The sequence below is a fragment of the Metopolophium dirhodum genome, chromosome 7 (genome assembly GCF_019925205.1).
Source record: "Metopolophium dirhodum isolate CAU chromosome 7, ASM1992520v1, whole genome shotgun sequence".
NCBI classification, from domain to species: Eukaryota; Metazoa; Arthropoda; class Insecta; order Hemiptera; family Aphididae; genus Metopolophium; species Metopolophium dirhodum.
Genome location: NC_083566.1, coordinates 11,067,918 through 11,089,576, shown reverse-complemented (window position 1 = coordinate 11,089,576; position 21,659 = coordinate 11,067,918). Strand labels below are relative to the sequence as shown.

The following is a 21,659-nucleotide window of genomic DNA, read 5'->3' as shown; positions in this document are numbered from 1 at the left end:
ATTCACACGTTGAACAAAATAATTGTGGTGTTTTAATAATTGTTGATTTTTAAATATACCTTAACGGGCGTAACGTTTACATCTTATATTATTTTGATATTTTAGAGAAATGCTATTAATAATTACTTTAGCCAACAACATGCGCAAGAATTCGAAATTACATTTTTAGATTTACCTTGCGGTAAATGGTTGTTTTTTATTTATTTCAAATATGCAGATTACTTTCATACTATGTACAGACTACAGATTCCATACGGAATAAATATTTCTCTTATTGGTTCACCTATTATACTAACGCGTATTAATTGTAATCGTTAGTAAATTACCCCTGCCAAAAATCTAGGTAGATGACTTTATTTACATTCACTCACCATACAATGTTTATATAGCGCCTGGTAAATAAATAACACTCGAAATCCAAAATTATTGCATAATATAGCAACAACAATGTATTTTATATCAAAATATATGCATCGTTTAAATATGTATGAAATCATAAGCAGAAATCAAAAACGTTTGTTGTTTTCTACAAGTGATAAAATATTTCCAGTCTTATATACAATACATGATTTTGAAATTACATTTTGAATTTTTGGTACCAACTTCTTGTAGTAACCAACTACATCAAAAGTTTAATTCTGAATAAGAGAACTTAACTAATGATTCAACTACTATTAATACCTAAAGCGATATATGTTTACTCATGTAATTGCTTGTTTAATTGTGCAGCTTTGTATGTATTATTATACCTACCAAATACGTAACTAGGTGAGGTTATGTATTTAATGTATTAACTTTGATGCCAATTCGTAAGATATTCAAATAAAAAGTATGTTAATAAAATTGTATATAAAAATGTTTCTTAACTTCCTATTATAATAATTAATAAATCTTACCTTGTGCTCTTCTGCCTTTTGCCTGATTTCACGGCGGTTCCAATTGACTCGGAAATAATTGGGTTTTAATCTCGCCTCCATTTGGGCCATCCATTGATCCAGAGATCTCAAATTTGATTTTACTTCTATAAAATATTAAGCAAGTGTTAATACTATTGAATGTATAATAAACAAAGACACATATAATTTCTGAATTCCTAGTTTTTTGTTAGTAAGACTTGAATTTGTAATCAAATACATATTTCATCTGGCTTATCATATTGAACATTAATTATAAATAATACATTTTTAATAAAACAATTTTTTATAATTTATTAACCTATTTCAGTTTTAAAAGCATTGGCTGTTCAAAACAAACTTAGAAATTTAAAAAAAAAACATTCTGTACTGAATCTAAAAATAGATGTAAACAATTGAGCTTTTATTTAAAATATTAACAGTGCATTTTTTTGAGGAATGATAATTGTTTGCATACAATTTTTAAGCTTAACCATTTTTATAACATTGAAATTGATTCTTTTATGAAATGTAGATACTGATATACACAGATGAATTACTTATAAAGTTATATAATATTGTTGTTTATTAATAGTATCAACAATTTAAAGTATAATAATAATTTATATATTTATAATTTATACATGGAAATTATCATTATGGGCAAAGAATAATTTATTATTGATAAATTAAGACTAATATTGTTCAATAATCAGTGAGCACTGAAGCTGATGGATGTATTTTAAATTCTCCAAAAATTTAACACTAGTAATAACAACTGTCGGAGCCAGTGCGTTTTAAGTACAAAAACATGTCTAATGGGAAAAACTCTCACACCCTGTAGAATAGTCAGATTACGTTAAATTTATTTTTATTCAAAAGAAGAAAACATTTTGCATGTCGAATCAAAGGCCGATTTTCTAAATTATAATTATTGAAGCTAAAATATTATGCATTTGAATAATGTACAATATTTGTTATTTTTCTACCACTATTTAAACTATAATGAAAATTTGGCGTTCAATCCGAACTGAAAAGTGTTCTCCTTTTAAATAAAAAAAAATAACAAAATACGAACTATTTTACAGGGCGTGAGAATTTTTCCTGTAAAACATGTTTTTGTACTAAAAAACGCATCGGCTCTGACAGATGTTATTACTGGTGTTAACTTTTTGGAGAATTTAAAATACATCCATCAGCCTAAGTGCTCACTGATTATTGAATAATATTAGACTTAATTAATCAATAATCAATACATTTTTGCTCATAATGATTACATCCATGTATACATTTTTAATATATATATTATTATTATACTTTAAATTGCAGATAGTATTTCCTGTGAAGTAAATTTTTGTTGATATAATACACCGTATTAACCCCACCTCCCTAAAAAGCTATCGAGCCTTAGATTAATGGAAAAGTATTATAATTAAGGTAGTAACTAAAATATAAAATTTAATTTTTTAATTTTTTAGAATTTCGGAAAATTGGAAAAACAGGCACAGACACCCTTAATCATAATCTTTAGAATTCTATAAAATATATTACAAATTCATTTTAGTTATTCATTATTACTTAAATACAATTTAATCATTATTTTCTCAGAAGTTAATATAGCTAAATAAATCTTTATTAAATAATTCAATTGTAAAAAGTTAGTTAACGGTATAAATTGATTATTATTAACTAGATAATAAAAACATTTTCAAAACGTAAAAATTGTTTGTATTGTCCGAACACTTTTCAATAATATTAAAATTACAAAAATATGATAGCAATACAAACTAGAAAATTATTATTATTTTTAAATAGGACCTTTATAGGATGTTACCACTGGGTATCCTTCCTAATCTCATGATTTCATGTTAACCTTTTTTTTATCTGTCACTTATCAAACCTACTTATTGTACAAAAAAAATGTATAGATTGTAGATTTATTTCAATATAATAAAAAAAAAAAAACCAGGACCTAAATTAAAAATAAGATGTTAAAAATAAAATTTATGTTTATAATTTATTTTGAGAATAAAATAGTATAGTAATGTCATTTTATACTAGCGCTTTACAAATGTTCTAACTTACTATCATTAATATACCCTTAAGTTTAATGTAATTAACGTAATTTACAAATTTTCAATATTATACCTATGCAGCTCTAAATTGTTAGTAATTTATTCAAGTACATAATTTATTATGCACTCATTATTGCATAAAAATAAAAAAAAAGTAGAACAATTTGACTGGTTGTTGAGGATTCTAATTTAACTAGCTGACATATAACTCAGTAAAAGATAGTAAAGTATTACAAATTTAAAAGTTCAGTATAAAGTTGAAATTAAAAATAATTAATCATATTTGAAAAATAATTCTGGCCATTAAACAAATGTGATTAAAATGAAGTGTATTCTTAAGAAATCTTTAGGAAAAGCTATTCCTCATTAGTACCATGAATTTTTCTAATTTCTCAAAATGTTATGTTTAAAAAATAGAATAGAATATAATAAATATAATTTGTATATTAGGTCTGATGTTGTGGTCAAAAATCTTTTTTAAATAATATATAGAAAGATGGTTAACTAATGATTGAAAGATAAAACACTTGCATGCTCTCTACTCATCCTAAATTATAAATTTAATTTGAAACAAAACTAATATATTTTTATTTTAGGGTTCTAAGATATTTAAACACAAATACATGATGATTGAAAATAAAGTTTTATAGTGCATACCAAAAACACATGGCCCATAATAATCAAATCGATAATTTTGTTTGTGAATATTGAATCTAAAATGCATATTGACCTCATATTATACTTGAGAATGAATCTATTTAATAATTGGTAAGCAGTTTAAAATCTAAATATAGAGCACAAATTGACAGACCGTTAAGAAAATATTTCAAATAATAAAATAACTTAGAGCTAATGAACATATTGCATAGTAATATTGAAGTAAAAAATATAAAATAAGATCTTCATTATGTTGAATTATTTCCACGTTAGTGAATAGTACATAGTAGATTGAGTTAAATATGAAAAGGACTCCATAATATACATGTTCAACAGTGCTCTAATATGTATAATTCATAAGCACAGTTCATAAAATGTTGTAAAAATTTGATTTCAAAATGTTGGCTATAATATAATTTTAAAATCCAAAAGTTTAAAACTCCCATTAACTTTATTATTTACTTTTTTATGATATAGTTTAAACTCGTATTTAAGTATTATTAGCAAATTTTAAAAATGATCCATATTAAATCCCTTAAAAAGTGTGCAATGTTGTCATAAACAAAAAATTATTTTATTTTATGACTTAAAGTAAACAATACTAATAACTAGAAAAATAACAAATATAAAAATTGAAGTCTCAAGTTAACATCAATCACAATAGAATTTATCATAAGATAATCAAATTTTTTCAAAAAGAAAATAATTTGTATGGAGTAATAATAAAAATAATTATTAAATTGTAAAAGTATAAAATGTATAAGCCATATTTGCGATCGGCACTTGGACCATAGGAAGATGAGTTCATAAATATTTAATAACGAATCATAACTGAAAAAAAGTTCTAAGATTCTAAGATAATAACCTAAGTAATGTGCATTATATATGGACGAGCAGCTTTGGTTCAATGACGGTTCTCGACAGTGTGGCAGTCTTTTGGATAGTTGCGCTATATGGCGCAATATATTCAGTCTACGAACTTCTTCGCTCATACTCTAAAAATTAAAAATAAATCAATTATTTAATTTGTTATTCGTAGAAATTTGATATGTACATTAATCTTAATGAATTCCTTTAAATCATACCAGTCTTTTAGGTGATAATATATTTTCTGTCAAATTGCAACTATTGGGTTTTGATTCAGAGCCTGAACAAAAACTTTTTTCTAACTCTTTGATGTAGATATTTAATCGTTCAACATTCCATTCCTGAATCGGTGAAGTATTGTTAAGGTCACATCCAACTTCCTGTAAATAAATAATATAAATTAATCAATTGTAGACAACATGTAAATATTTATACTCACAAAATACAAAAAAATATATAGCTTTAAATTGAAAACAATAATTTTTTTATTTATTTATTATTATTTTATATTTTATTGGCCATTTGTATGATGTATACTGAAACTTGTAATAAATATTCAAAATCATTCAAAACTATTTTTTTTTTTCAGTGTTATTAAGACCTTTTACACGCTTCTACCAAACTTCTCCACTCATTCCAAGCCATTGAATTATCAATTTGTAATAACTCGTCGATATCTTAGATATCATTCCTCACTCTATATAACCAACTCTTATGAAGTTTTTCCCTTGGTCTCATTATTACTTCAAACTTTAAAAATATTTGCCAGTCAAATTTAACTTTTAAGTATCTACCTTTTTAGGTACAATAAAGTGTTTGAGTTAATCACCACAAGTTTTACTAAAACATTTAATAAAACCCAAACTATTGATATTTTATTAACTAAATAGTTATCAATAAAAGGTAATTAACGTAAATTTCATTAATTTAAAATATTTCTGTTTACCCTAACACACTAAAGACATTATATTTTTATTTATTGAAATAATTTACCATGCTTCTAAATATAAAATAAAAACAGGTTTATATCGCTCTGATGTACAGTAGGTTACAAGTGGGTCACTGTAATGGATGGTATTAAATTTGAATTAAATTATATAAAATCGTTGTAAAGAAAAAACAATTTTTGAACAGAGAATATTTGTCAGTCTAGAATATTTTATATTATATTATTTATAATGTTATAACCAGGGCTCGGAACTTTATGCATTTGCATCTTTCTCAGGAAGCTGCATATTTCTAATCTGATTTGATACAAATTCGTTTCATGAACCATACTATTGAAATACAACAATTTATGTTGCATATTTTTGCATATTTTACTAAATTTATGTGATTTTGCATATTTAAAGATTTTGAGTATATAAATGCATTTTATGTTAAAGCGTTTTAGAAATCAACAAAAATAAACAAGCTTTCAATAATTGAATATTGTAAATTAAATGATTTACAAATAAATAGTACCGTATATGATAAAATGTGGGAAATCTATTTGAACGCATTCTACTCTAAAATGGTACATGTGCTGCTCATGGTCTCTATAGAGTTTCAGAGGAAGTATACGAAATCAGTTTGGTACTGTTCGTAAAATCGTAGCCAACGTAAAAAAAATATTTAAAAAAGCACCATCACGTATACAAATTTTCAAAAATTACGCACCGGAGATCCCTTTACTTCTAGAACCAATCATAACCCCTTGGAGTACCTGCATCAATGCAGTACTTTATTATTGTAAATACTATGAAAAATGTGTGATGTAAATATGTTGGATAACTACTAATTAATACCTAACATTATTTAATAATCGCTGTATTCGATAAATTCTATTTTTTTTAAATTTAGGATTCTGGGAATAGATTTAGTATAACAGCTCCAAATCATCAACAAAAAAAAATATAAATAAAATATTTATGATCCAAAAATATTTTTTTTTTATAATTATACCTTAAAATATATATATTTTATAAAATAATATATGCATATTATACCGCATATTTGCGTTTTTTTAGTACATACGTATGCACATATTTCATTGTTTTTTAGCGCATAAAGTTCCGAGCCCTGGTTATAACTTAGTATTAATACGGTACCAGGTTCCTACCCGTTAAGTTGAATTACAAAAAATAACTAAGCTCGTTGTTCTTGGTTATTTAATATGTAATTTTGTCCAAATTTTAACTTAAAATAACTATGAAAAATACTGTGTTTATGTATATTTTTTAGATATAATTATCTACTTACGTGCAACTTTGTTTTTCAATTATCAGCTATAAAATTTGAATATTTTTAACAACAAAATAATTTGTTAATTTTCTATATGATACATTTTGTTAACATTTGAACTTTAATACTTAAAAAAAAACTCTTGCCAACGTATTTTAAGCTGATATTGTAATAATGTGTAAGGAGCCTTGTATTCAATTTTCAAGCATTTTGACCCAACGATGAACGAATACAATTTTATTGACATTTATAAAAAAAAAACTAAAAAATCGAAAATTGAAAATGTCCGTAAACGATGAAGCGACTCAAAATACTGTAAACATTTTAAAAAGTATAGAAAATGATAAAATTGAAATATGGTGTAAATTTCAAGTGTCTACGGTTATTCGTTTTTGAATTACAACAAAATGAGAAAATCGCATCATGAGAAATCGAGTGAATATCAAATGTTATAAAAATTTGAACTTCAAACGCTCTTTAAAATTCAATTTAACTTTTCAGTTGAATTTTTTTTTTATAAAGGTTTTACAACTTATGAAGAATCTTGTATTAAATTTTCAAACCTTAGATTTAAAAAGAAAATTTTTTATGAACTTTTAACTCAAAATAATTTGTAAATTTTCGTGATTAATACGTATTTTGTCAAAACTTTTAATGCTTATAAAAAAAAATTGTGATTATGTATTTTTAATACTTGTCAACTACCATTGTAATAATATACTGTAGTAATTTATTATAATGAATTTATTGACATTTAGTTTGGCTATCATAATATAAAATAAACAAATATAACGAAACAACAAACATGCGTCGAAAACACTAGTTTTCAATTAAAAATTCAATACAAACTACGAAAATGAAATAGGATTATGGGAAATTTTTTGGATTCTTACTTAGGTAATATATTAGTAAAAATTAAGTAGGTATCTATGACTAGTGAAAAACCACGTTCTTATTAGTAAGCTAGTAAATTATAACTTGAATTGATTTCGAGTTTTTTCAAAAAATAAATAATCTAGCTAAGATATAAAAATAATATTAACTTCAAAAGTTTGTATTTTATAAAGTGACTAAATAACACATATCAATAAAAATTACGAATTATAATTCAATTGGTTTTGACTTAAATGAACTTGAATAGAACTTAACTTTATAATTATCTATTGTAACTAATATATTTATTTTTATTCATAGACTTAACAAATAATTAAAATGTATAGTATAATACGCATTGTGTTGCTTACTCTGCAGCTTTCGATCAAGTTGTTGTCCATCAGATACTGATAACTTGTCCTCAGACTGGACAAGAACTCGTAACTACTATCACCTCTCCAACAATCCTGATTTGTGGTCTCATTTTTCCTAAGACATTTATACGTTTTAGATTTTTGCAAAATTAATTTGTAGAATATAATACATCATAGTCGTGTATATTACATTATATTGTTTTATAATTAAATATAATTACTTGATTTTTTTGGTAAGGCTGTTGTACGGTCTCTGCGCCGCTTGCTGTCCATCCTCTACATTGACCGTAGAGGGGTGCAGCGACGATAATGAGAAGCAGGTCTTGATCGAAGAATTTTCGAAGTCTGTGTATATAAAGAAAACAAAACGAATGAAAATCATTACATTATGTCCAAACGGTTTTCAACTACATGGTCTACATGTACACACGCATACACGACTTACTCGTTGGCATTTTTCTGGTGTCCTTTTCGCGGTATGGCATTGACTTAGATCTAATAATAAATGGCACTGATTTATGGACGTTCCTCGTTGGAGGCACCGAAACAGAGCGGGCCAAGTGCCTGCTCAGCCGTCGGCCGCATCGAGGACTTATTCGACTATTGCAGTTCCAACAGTATTGACGTTCCTCCGATCTGAAAATGTCAATAACAACGACATTATTCAATTATTACGAAGTATACAATTCATTCCACAGTCATCGTGGATCATCATTATCATGTCGATTTCACCGGGGTGACTTTCCAGCGACGTCGTAAAAATCTATCCAACCAACACTCATATTATCGTTGTCGTAAAATCACAGGTTTTCTTATAATCCGTGGTAAAATGGGCATAGTATAATCATTGGTACTAAAAGTCACGAATTTGTCATGAGGGCCACTATATAAAGCCGGGCTTATACTATATACCGTGATCGTTGAATCATATATAACTATATAAGTAGAATTATACATTTTTACAACTTGTATAGATAACGTGCTACCAAACATTCCATTACCTGCATAGGTGCAAATAGTATTTGGATGTAGAGATGAACATTTTTTTCATATAATCCGATGTGGTGTAAAATATTCGAGTAATTTTTTTTTGGGGGGGGAGTGAGTTTTACAATGATACCCCTGATATTTGCACCTTTATGGTTATACCTGTACGTATATTTATATAGACAAATATATTAATATATTATATTAACATAAAACTTTGCTTAGAGCCTGGTTTACACTTCACCGTTTCGTATCGTATTGGGAAGACAGATTAACACTGGCAGCGCGCTGTCGACACCTATCGTACTGATGATTAGGCGGGTTCCCCCCTACGTGGAGTCGGGAGATTGTATGTATTTTCCCGACAGTTCACATTTATTTTACTTTGAGAGAAGTGTATTTGAATGTATTTGATAATATTAGTAGAAATTGTACTTACCAACGTATACAGTTAGCTATAAAAGCGTATAAGGTTTCGATACCAAAATTAATTTTTTTATAAAAAGTAAAATAACCAATATAAAACTATATCTATACACCCCGAATTGGAAGGTACAAATTGTTTCCACCAGAGCGCGTTCTGTTAATCTGTTTCCCCAATAGGTTATCCGTATAGGTATATATTATATTTATTTAACACAATAAAATATTGGTAACATTCGGTTACCCAAAGATTGAATACATTCAACTCTACACGAAACAACGGCCGGTGTAATGTGAACCCGGCTTAATATACGAACGCATAATACAACAACCGTGGTCGTGGTATTCTTAGAAACTATACCTATTGTTATTTGTTTATGTTGAATAAAAAAAAAAACCTATAAATTGATTTCGAGAGCATAATTCCGCGTCTTTGCGAGCAGAAATAATATAATGAATCTTACAATATTTTTTTTTTCGTTTCATTTAACAAGAATGAGAACGAGACACCTACACCGCGCGCCATTTGTTCTTTCTTAGGGCGGCGGTGCTGACCTTGAAACTTCCACGGAAAACATTTAAGTGCCCGTCGCATTATTTCGCAATGTGCGGAGCGCGACCGTTCTCTATACGGACGTAACACACACTTTTTGAATGTCTATAGAGATGACTCGTTCCCAGCGACACGCGAGACAAATTCTTTTCAAGACGCGTTTTTAAACGGATCGCGTCTCGAGCCGGCGGAAATGATAACTTTATGCAGAAATGCCACTGACCGAAACATTTTCCTATCGTTTCTGACTTTTCGGGGGGGGGGGGGGGGGGGGGCGACACTGCAGTCAACCGTTTAATGTTTTAATATTTTTACATTTTACACACATCGCCAGATCCGATAACATTGAATTACATACCATGTTATGATATAGCAACCACTATATTATAATAGGTATTATATTATTATACAGCAGGTATGGAGTATCGATTATTAATGGTTAACCACCACACCATATATAATTTAGGGTGCTCAGACACTTAGACTTCCTGTTTTTACGCCAATTGCGTATCGCGGTGTACTCATGAGAATATATATATTTTTTTAACAGTCAAATAATTTTACCGTGCTCGATTTAAACGCTGATCTCTGTACGATAGGTAATCAAAATTAAAATGTTTTATCTAATACCTATACACATTTAATTGATTAAAAAATAATCGTAATAACCATTATTCATTATTTGATTCGTATGTTAAATGTTTTAATGTTAAAGGTGCAGACGTTTATATTATAACTGAGATTAGATAATATTATAGAATCGTATGGTATACGTATTTTTCGGTTTACCTAACTCACACGTAATGAAAATAAATAATCATTTTCGTTTTTTTCAAAAATCTGAACATTCTCAACGAAATGTACCTAAGTTTAGGTACCTAACCTTTGTGTGAACATTATATAAAATTCAAATCCCTATAATATTACTTCCTCCAGTATAAAAGGTTAGGTTGAGGAATCGTACAATGAGGAGACGGGTGTGTACAAGGACAAAAGTTGTGATACGCACTGCATCCAACTTATACCTATTATAGGTACGCGATTTTTATATTCTAATAATCTCACACACATTAATATAATTCGTGTCGACTGACGACCAATCGGAAGAACCAACCCGTCCCGACAAGATGAACGGCGTCGTCCCGTTTTTCCCATCACGTCAACAGGGCCAGCGATTACAGCGTCGGATAAAATTGCTTTTAGCAACAATTGAGCGTACAACGAAGATGACCGGCGCCGGTCATCACGCCGATCGAGGTGACCCGTCAAAATTTTGACGCTGATGTCGGCCTTCGGACGTCAACGCGGCCAACTATCGTCGTACACGATACGCAACACTGCACTACAACTGCAATCCGCATTGTGCAGTACATATTATAGTATAATTAATACATGCACGGTCTCGACAAAAGTGCAGCATCGCGTTCTTATGCTTTCTAGTTTCTAGATTGTTCTCCATTTTCAACGTACACTATATTACTATAGGTACTCGATTATTAATACTGCACTGTTATTACACACAGCAAACCTGGTAACCACCTATTATAATGTAGGTCAAGACTCGTGAATCTATTTGCAGAGATCTAGTGAAAATAAATTTGGGTTACGTCAAGAAAAAAATAAAAGTTTCGCTGTGTAGGTAGGTATCTACCTACAGCAAATAATATAGAAAATTTGTGTTTAAAATATTATTCGTTAGATCATACCGTGTACCTACACAAGATTGCGAGACACCGGCATAGAACAAGGTCTACAAAATAATTAATTGACAAAGTGCGATCGTTTATCGTGAATTTAATTTGTGTTTAAACTATTTGTAATTAACACCATACCACATTATACAAACATTATTCTAATCGTTATTAAAAATTATTTTACTTTTACTTTTGAAGTTCTTTAAATTATTGTTATAACCAATGAATTCGTTTTGATTGGACTAGTAATAATAATATAAGTCCCCAACTTTGCGGTATAGTATTATTATTTATTCATGACGTCTACTCCAACTACTCGGATATAAATAACGCACTTCAATTCGATATTACTTTACAGCATTGAGTTAAAGTGTACCGTGTACCTAATATTTTATATGATGATGATATTCAAATATTTCATTTCGAGTGTTTATATAAAAACACCACTTGTCCCTATACCTGCAGACAATCTATATAGGTACATACGTATATAATACATTAATACGTATTTATCTCTTAACAGCTAATCGCATTCGTGCATTCCAGACTACTCTAGACACCTCTTCTATACGCCTAAATACCAGCTTATACTTTACATTCACCTTCACTTTTCTTTGCTTATTTTAATTTTTAATAATCTGTTTTCTCTGTTATACGCTGTGTTTTAAATATGTTTAAAGTAAGTGCCTAGATCGACTAGATCCGATCTACTGTTCACATTAAAATGCATTTGCATACGCGTATCTAAATATCTAATTAATTTATTAATCTCATATACAATCATTTTGTAACTAATTCGGTTTTATAACAATCTACATAATTTTTGAATATTTTAAAATATTTACATATAAATACTCTGTTAATTACTATTTAGAGAAATTGTATGTTTTTAATTGTCCACACTCTCATCGTTATAACCGTACCAACAAATGTTCTTGTACAACAATATTGAAAAAATTATTTATAATATCATAAATATTATGCGCCTACATTTGGTATTGTTATAAAGATAATTTAGTTGTATTATTATTAAAAAAAATTAATTATTTGTAACGTAATCGTGACGATGAATGAAATAGCTTCTCTAATTATATAAGTAGACAATGCCACTAGGTTATACACTCAAGACACAAATAAGTATGTATCTATAGAAATAATTTGTGCAACTGTGTAACTGTGTAAGTACTTAGTACACGATAGCGAGAGACACAGAGAAAATGATATTTTGTGGTCACAGACATGTCGTTTTGCTTACACACCATAATATATGTAATATTAAATTACCATACTATAGTTGCAGTATTTTCATTATTATTTCATATTGCAGCGTATACCTACTTTGTAACCTTTCGTCTAACATTTTGATATTTGATATCCCATGAAATGATGGGAAATGTAAAATGTCAACAGTAAAATTAAATCCAAATTAATATTTTCTGCATTTATTCGATTTCAATTAGTCCTACTAAAGAATAGTGTTTTATGTTAAGGATAATATATAATATCAGAATATGATCTTATATAATAATATATTAATGATCCAGCAAGTTGCATTGTTGCAAAAGTGCTCCACTGCAGTCTCATGCTCATATAATATATTATAACGCCAAAATGGTAATCTATAATCGTAATACGGTCTTTATAAGTATACCTATACTTAAATATTTCAAAAATAAGAATTTGCATAAACGCATATTTAATTATAAAGGATAAAATGGGGGTGAATTACCCTGCGATGTTAAACGTAATTCTACGTTGTAATATTAAAATCATCTGGCGCGTGTATAATATACATAATATTAGAATTGAATGTGTATAGTGTTGACGCATAATTTATATGCACGACAGTGTTCTGACGGAATCGTTTAGATATTTATTATAATATATATGGTATATAATATTATATGTTACCTGTGTTGACAGTTTTTGGTTTTCAACGATCGAGGTGTCGTCTTGTTGGTTTTGATTGTTCGACATCGGTACTGAAACACACATAAAGCATATACGCACATTAATATTATTCGTCCCAGCACACATCATCATGCATGAAACAATACTATACAAAAGACAACCGTCGCCTATGCCCACCACACAAAGGGTTTGAAAAAAAAATTACGAATATAATCGTCTGCCAGAGGGAATGACAAATCTTAATCTATAAGTGCACTGAAAAGACAAAACGACACGCCCCAGTTGTCTTATAAAACGAATATAAAAATAAGAATGTATAGTGAGTCGGCATCCTCGGCGCCTATATGTGAGTGTCATTTTCATTTTTTAAAGTGATTTCAGCGATTCGACTGGCAAAATTTACTTTTAATCAAGCTAAAATATTTATCATCAAAATGCGTTTTTCCCGATGTGAACGGCGTACATAAATATAATATAAGAGAACGTATTGTCAAGGCGCACTCCATCATAACTCTTTAAAATACGATATCCTACTGATACTATATAAGTAAAGAGTACCTATAATCATAGTGGTTACTATTTTATTATATTCGTAAAAAATGTATTGGTATACTGTTTACTATACATTACCTACCTATATTTTTTAGGTATAGCAGTCATAAATATAATGTATGCCATGAAAATTTTTATCTCGAAGTGACAACAACACGAAATCCAAAACCATCATATTTTATTCTACATCAAGTTAAAAGTCCGAACAAATATTATTTAAAAACAAATAATGCAATTAAATGGTGGCCATATATAGACTAATAAGTAACATTATATTAATAGACGATCATTTTAATATTAATATTTAGTACCCAATAATAAAATATTGTGTACACTGTACAAAAATGGTTTGACAATTAATATAAGTATTTTAAGATGTAATATATTTTGAGATGTAATTTGATTAAACGAATACACAATACGATATGTCACGCGGTCGCTTTGGGTAGGTCACATACTAACAGTGGCAGATCCAGGGTATGGTACTAAACGAATACCTTTGATTTTCTTAAAACAATTATGATTTACATTGGTATAGTTAAATATTGTCAAAATGTCAACTCTTTACTTACGTGATGATTTCGGTTTACATTTTTGACGAAACATCAAAACAACAATAAGATAATAACAAAATATATAGGTACACCTCTATTCACCCTATCACAGAAAAAATAAAACAAAAATTGTTTTTTAATTAATTCACGCGGATAAGGCTATAATATATTACCACGATTTCCTGTGTCACTCACCCGGTTGTTAGCTAGATCTATATAATTAATATGAATTTTTCATTCGTTCTCCACGCAATATCACCCTCATCGCGATGACGTCATTTATAGACCTCGCATGTTTACAGCATGTATAATACATAGGTATATAACGGCCCTTGATTAGATACTATATGCCCTCCTATAGCGAACGGCGTATAAAATACATAGAATATAATTATTTCTAATACCTAAGTAATAACTTTTAACGGTCTGTTTATCGTGCAGCCGTTACGCTTACATAATATACACCTCCTTTATACGCTCGCTGCAGCTTGTAAAGCGATATAGTATAATATGCTGTGTACACCATCAGCCCTGCCAACCACCCATCGTCTTCTAAAATACAGTCACATTTACACGACCGCCCCGGTAATCGGTATAATGGGGTTCGTTGTTTGCGCTGCAAGCATCTTGTGGGGGGACAACAACAGCTTACGCGACGATTTACCGAGACTTTATCGATATTACAAAACAAACTCTCGTACACAGGTATACGCACGCAGATATAGTGTATCAGTATAATATACGATATTATTATAATATACTTGGGTGTATTTACGAATGAGATATCTTAAGTATCGATCTCATATTGTACAATAATATACGAATACGTAGATATACGTATTTTAAGGTACTATAGTGCCGTATGGCTAGGCGTACCTTAACTATGGTATGATATATACTTTCAAATGACTATTCCATTATAATATGTTCCACCATTCCAAAAATCCGCAAACACAAATCTGCAGAAGAAACTAAATCGAAACGTTGAACCACGCAGTGGCAGTTTTTGACGTGAGGGGGAAGAATGACCATAGTAGTATATAGATATATATAGATACGCGTATATACCACCCTCAGAGACTTTTTTATTTTTATGTTTAAATAATTTATTTAATAAATATACATTTTGTATCAATGATACACACTCGTAAACAACAAAAAATGTAGGTACATTTATTATTATTCTAGTATTTTCAGACCTTCAGTAAAAAGGTTTTTATGTTTTAAAGAAATATTTTATTTAAGTTTAAATATTTATTTTTTTTTTCAAATAACCAGTTTTAGGTCAGTCTTAAAGTACAGAGAAAAGGGATATTAATTTTTAATCATCAAATCTAAAAAGAAAAATCATTAATATTCCACTGCAGGACTACATTGACAATTGAATAAAGTTTAGACATTACCAATAGAAACACCTACATAGGTATAAGAGTACGAGGTAAAAACAAGTTATAATGTGCATTTAAAAAATACAAGTCCGCTATTATATTACATTGTTTTGCTCTTAAATTTTAATGCAGATGCAAACACAAAAATAATGATAAAGTAGGTACATAATATTGATAACTATATTATAATAATATCAATTATTATACATAATATAATAATATAATTTCATTTAGTAATAGCTTCACTATCACACTGATAACGTACGCAGAGCATGCTTAGACACACGCGATAATAATATGTATACGAAAGGCGTGGGATGATATGTTACCATCTGTACGGTAGGCGTGAATAATTAACTATAGACTCCTTAACTAAGACAAACTATTTAAAACGTATTTTAAATGTGTATAGTACAATATATATAATCGTAAAGCACTGTGCACACGAGCCCACACATATAAATACGTAGGAAGGTATACCTGAACAATTTGTCAATATAAAAAACAATGAAAAGATATGGTGATGATTAGATATTCTTCGCTACTAAAATATGAGCAATAATATGCTATTGTATAGTATTATATTTTATAATATACCTAATATAGTATATATTTGAAAATGTTCAAATTACTTGCGGTTTAATCAATTTTGTATTTGGTTGTTAGATTCCTATACTATTAGCCTAAGACTTTGAAATATTATAGTATCATATTATTATAATATTATATTATACTCATCAACGTATAATACCTCAACAGCTAGCGTATCCGAAGCTCCGTCAATCTTTGGAGCCAGATCGCACGAGCACTGCACTTAATAATAATATCTAATTATTTTTTCTTTATAGAAAGCACGAGCTTAGTGATGGACAGGGGGTGATTGGAATTTTTAATACAATTCTTGATACAGATGCCTCCGTTTTTTCCAACACTCTCATCCCCTCCCAGAAAACATTAATGGACTTCTTACATTTTAAATTAATTTTACAATTTTATAATGTGTGTATTATATAGAAATCCTTATATATATATAAAAGTTAAACACATGTATTATTGTCAAATAACAATAAATATAAAATCGATTATTATTTACAATTTAAATTATATTAAATTTCTAGAAATTGGTTTAGGGACGCCACACTATATTGTAGCAGACATGTACCTATACCTACAAAGAAATTGTATAATTTATAACGCTCCTGTTGCCGAAAACTCGGACTCAGACATTCAATCTATTATAATATGAACTGCGAGAAACTCTGTTGAATGAGGGTAAATTATGAATATGTTTTGATAGATAATATTTAGATTTCGAATGCCTCTTATTATACTAATAATAATATATACATAACAATGATATGAATAAATACGCCTTATGTGAAGGGCGATGATCACTCAAAAATCGAAAACGCTTACAACGATAACCATAAGCGATTTGTAATGTTCAAAGTCAATATAATAATAATAATGTAATCATTTTGAAAAGTTAAACTATTTAAGTGCTCAGTGATGTAACAAAAATATTAGTGTGCGAGCGGCATATGAAATATTAAAATTATGATTTTGTATACATATCTAATTATTATTCAGTATATTATTTCGTTTGAATTCTTGTAATTTGTACTAGACAATTCGACAGCGTGTCTCACTGCACCAAAACATATTTTGTTTATAAATATTAGTTAATACAGCATCAATAGTAAACATGTACAGGGAAATAAATATAATATAGATATAATCTAAGAATCCAAAAGTTAAAAACCTTTTATAAAAACAAATTACAATAGCAAGAAACGTGCTGAACTACTCAAGTATAAAAAACTAACCATATATAATACCTGAGTAGGTATACGACGCACACATATCATAATATTAAGTAAGTTTATAGATAACTGACTTATGTGTATACCGTGTGTCCGCGGAAACAGGGTACACTTTACCACTCATTACCCTGTAAATATTTTTCAATTTTGTTTGCGGGACATTAAACTAGACTAATGTATCGTAAATTTCTATGACTTACAATGTTTTTAACTCGTGTATCTTGCGCATGCGCAATAAAACTTACATTTTTTTAAATGGCAACCTGTAATTTAAATACCATATTCGGGTTCACCGATTTTTTTCAAGCCATTTTGATGTATCAACTTGTGTCCTAAACCCAAGATTGACTAAACTAGAGCTAAGTAGAATTAAAAAAATTTAAAAATTTAATTTAATTAATTTTTTTTTCTAACTGTATGTACTTATTTTTTTATTCTAAACACCATGAAACAAACAATCAAAATTATTATTATTAAACTAATTAACTATTTACTATTGACACATGACTCTGATAATGAGTTCCATAATACCTAATATAAAAATAGCTAATGACATTTTAATAGTTATAGGTAGATAACAAAACTAGAAACACCAATGCTCTTTATTATTTTAATAGATGGGTACTTAATTATAATTCTGATGGAAACAAAAATACACTTCTTCTCTTTTGGTTTCAGCCAATTAAGACCATATGCAGTTTCATAATGTGTAATAATAAAATAAGATAAATAGTAAATAGTTAATTAGTTTAATAATAATAATTTTGATTGTATGTTTCATGGTGTTTAGAATAAAAAAATAAGTACATACAGTTAGAAAAAAAAAATTAATTAAATTTAATTTTTTAATTTTTTAATTCTACTTAGCTCTAGAGTTTAGTCAATTTTGGGTTTAAGACACAAGTTGATACATCAAAATGGCTTGAAAAAAATCGATGAACCCGAATATGGTATTTAAATTACAGGTTGCCATTTAAAAAAATGTAAGTTTTATTGCGCATGCGCAAGATACATGAGTTAAAAACATTGTAAGTCATAGAAATATACGATCCATTAGTCTAGTTTCATGTCCCGAAAACAGAATTGAAAAATATGTACAGGGTAATGAGTGGTAAAGTGTACCCTGTTTCCGCGGACACACGGTATACTGTCGCAGGACGATACAGTTTGTAAACCTTAAACTAATCACTATTATTGTATGGAATTGCCACGGTCGCTTGAGATATTTAAAGAGGCATCGATGAGATAAGACGTGACAGATTATTAATATTGTGAAACTTTTGTAACGTAAATAGGTGGGTGAAACATAATACATATAAATTCAACGTTTTTCACGAGAAGTTAATTTCTACCAATATTTGTTTATCGATAAATATGAAATAACAAGTGTTTTACAACAATGAAAATAAAATAATATCGAGTAAATGAATAATAGAGCATAGGGAATATGCATAATAACATAGTTTAACTAATTTACTATAAGTAACTAAATTTATAGGTCTATGCATAATAATATCATGTGAGTGCATCTTGTCGAATAAATTACGCATTATTAATAGGAATCAATTTTGCTGCAGTAGTGCAGTGACATATTACATTCATTAGTTTTCATAAAATATACAGTTGCAAATTGCAATATAATATCGTCTCGAAGACTTAAAGTAATAACTAAAATACTATAATATTCTACAGCACAGATAAAACTATAATTATGTGATTACGTTTAAAATGTAAATTGAAGTACCTACTTTGCTTGGACTACAAGTGCAGCCTAATTGCAAGTATATCCGTCGCCTGACGGTCGTCTAAGTATACACGTAAACAACGTAGTGTAATGAGAAACGAGCGAAAATAAAATAATACACTTAAGTGTAACAGTCAATACCAATAATTATACGATTTGACAAAAAGGAGTGCGATTTTGACGCACTATCTGCATCTGCCAGTCGTCCTTCTTTATTCCGATTATTTTAATTATAAATGTATTTGCAATTAGTATTAATAATAATAATAATAATAATAATTAATAATATTGATAACAGGGCAATCGAAAAACAACGGCGTGCAGCTTGACGATTTTCTAGGACAATCACACACTCTACCTCACTTACTATCTATCATGCATATTATACTAAAATAAAATAAAACGATCATGTTAATTTTAGATTCTGATGAAATGCGATGAATGTATTGATTTTACAATAATGTGTTTTTTTTTTTGTATTTTTGTGTCTGTCATCACCTTTTAGAACAGTAAAAGGGCTAGGATTTTTTTCAACAGTAACTTTTCTGATAGGAAAGTGAATCTAGTTGGTACTTTGGGGGAGGGGGGGGGGGTCAAAAGTAAAAATTTCCCAATTGTTTTCAAAAGCGACGTGAAAAACAAAAGAAAAATTAAGGAAAAACGGGAATTTTTACGCAAAAATATTCGAGAATATCGATTTTGGTTTTTGGTGTAACTCTAAAACAAATGACCGTAGGAACATGAAATTTTGACTGAATGTTCATAATTGCATTTCCTATACACCATAACATTTTCCAAATATTTTGACTTATTTTGAGCTGTTTACGGACATTGTCAATTTCCATTTTTTTTAGTTTTTTTTTTCTATAAATATCAATAAAATTTTATATGTTGAGTAAAAAAGCTTGAAAATTTAATAGAAGGCTCCTAGGTTATTGTTTCAAAGGCAGATGAAAAAAATTAAAAATCCTTAGTCACAGTTTTCATTTATAAGCATTTAAAGTTCAAATATTGACAAAATACGTAAAAATGACGAAAATTTGCAAATTATTTTGAGTTAGAATTTAATAAACAATTTTCTTTTTTAATCTAAGATTTGAAAATGTAATACAAGATTCCTCATAAGTTCGTCTACTTTTATCAAAACAAAAATGTCTACAAGAAATTCAAATTAAATTTTTATGAGCGTTTAAAATTCATATTTTTACAACATTTGATATTCACTCGATTTCTCATGTAACGATTTTCTTATTTTTGTTGTAATTAAAAAACGAAGGACTGTAGATACTTGAAAATTTCACTGAATGTTTATATTAGCATTTACTATACACGATAAAATTTATAAAATAATTTGACTCTTTTTGAGCTGTTTACGGACATAGTCAGTTTTAAATTTTTTAGTTTTTTTTTCTATAAATATCAATAAAATTTAATTGCAAGGCTCCTGATATAATGTTACAATAGCAGTTGAAAAATATTAAAAATACAGACACAATTTTTTTGTATAAGCATCTAAAGTTCGAATTTTGACAAAATATACAGCTTAACAATGTTTTGACAAAAAAAAATAATAAACGGTTGATTTTGTTTTAAACAATACGAAATATACTTTTAAAAAATTAAAGCGTCGTATAGTTGTGAAAGCATGAGGTTCAATATTATACGCGATATCCGAGCGCGGTTTAGTTTTTAGACACGAACGAGTTGTTTCGATCGAAATCATAATATTATAATATCTCCTCCGCAATACCGAGTTTTTCGCAATGAATATACATATACGAGACCATTGGGGACTTAACTAGGACTTACCTATATATAGCCACGAAAACCGCACGATTGCCGCAGACGAAAGAAAAAATTGCATGCGCTGTGTACATCGCGCTGCGGTACAAATAACAAAAAATACACGTACCTACTTACTCTCTATAGTCTATAATATAATATTATTAATCTCAATATATTTGCAGTGCTACAATCATACTGTCTGACGGCCCTCCAATTTATAAACCAAGGCGTCGAATTTTACACACCTACACGTTAAAAAAATATAATACATAAAATAAAAATA

General features: G+C 28.6%; 1 protein-coding gene across 4 annotated transcripts in view; it reads right to left on the bottom strand.

Annotated features, from left to right (window-relative positions):
- Window positions 1–21,659, bottom strand: part of LOC132949427 (klarsicht protein) — a 171,089-nt gene that overhangs the window by 86,114 nt on the left and 63,316 nt on the right. For all 4 annotated transcript variants that reach the window (XR_009665105.1, XM_061020310.1, XM_061020309.1 and 1 more), the window contains exons 2-8: window positions 13,531–13,601; window positions 8,408–8,598; window positions 8,184–8,307; window positions 7,960–8,077; window positions 4,711–4,872; window positions 4,491–4,620; window positions 897–1,021 (exon numbers count right to left, since the gene is read on the bottom strand). Coding sequence is in view for 3 of the 4 variants with exons in the window: in XM_061020309.1 (XP_060876292.1) it covers window positions 897–1,021; window positions 4,491–4,620; window positions 4,711–4,872; window positions 7,960–8,077; window positions 8,184–8,307; window positions 8,408–8,598; window positions 13,531–13,601 (921 nt within the window). In the remaining variant the exon portion in view is untranslated. The remainder of the gene's footprint in view (window positions 1–896; window positions 1,022–4,490; window positions 4,621–4,710; window positions 4,873–7,959; window positions 8,078–8,183; window positions 8,308–8,407; window positions 8,599–13,530; window positions 13,602–21,659) is intronic.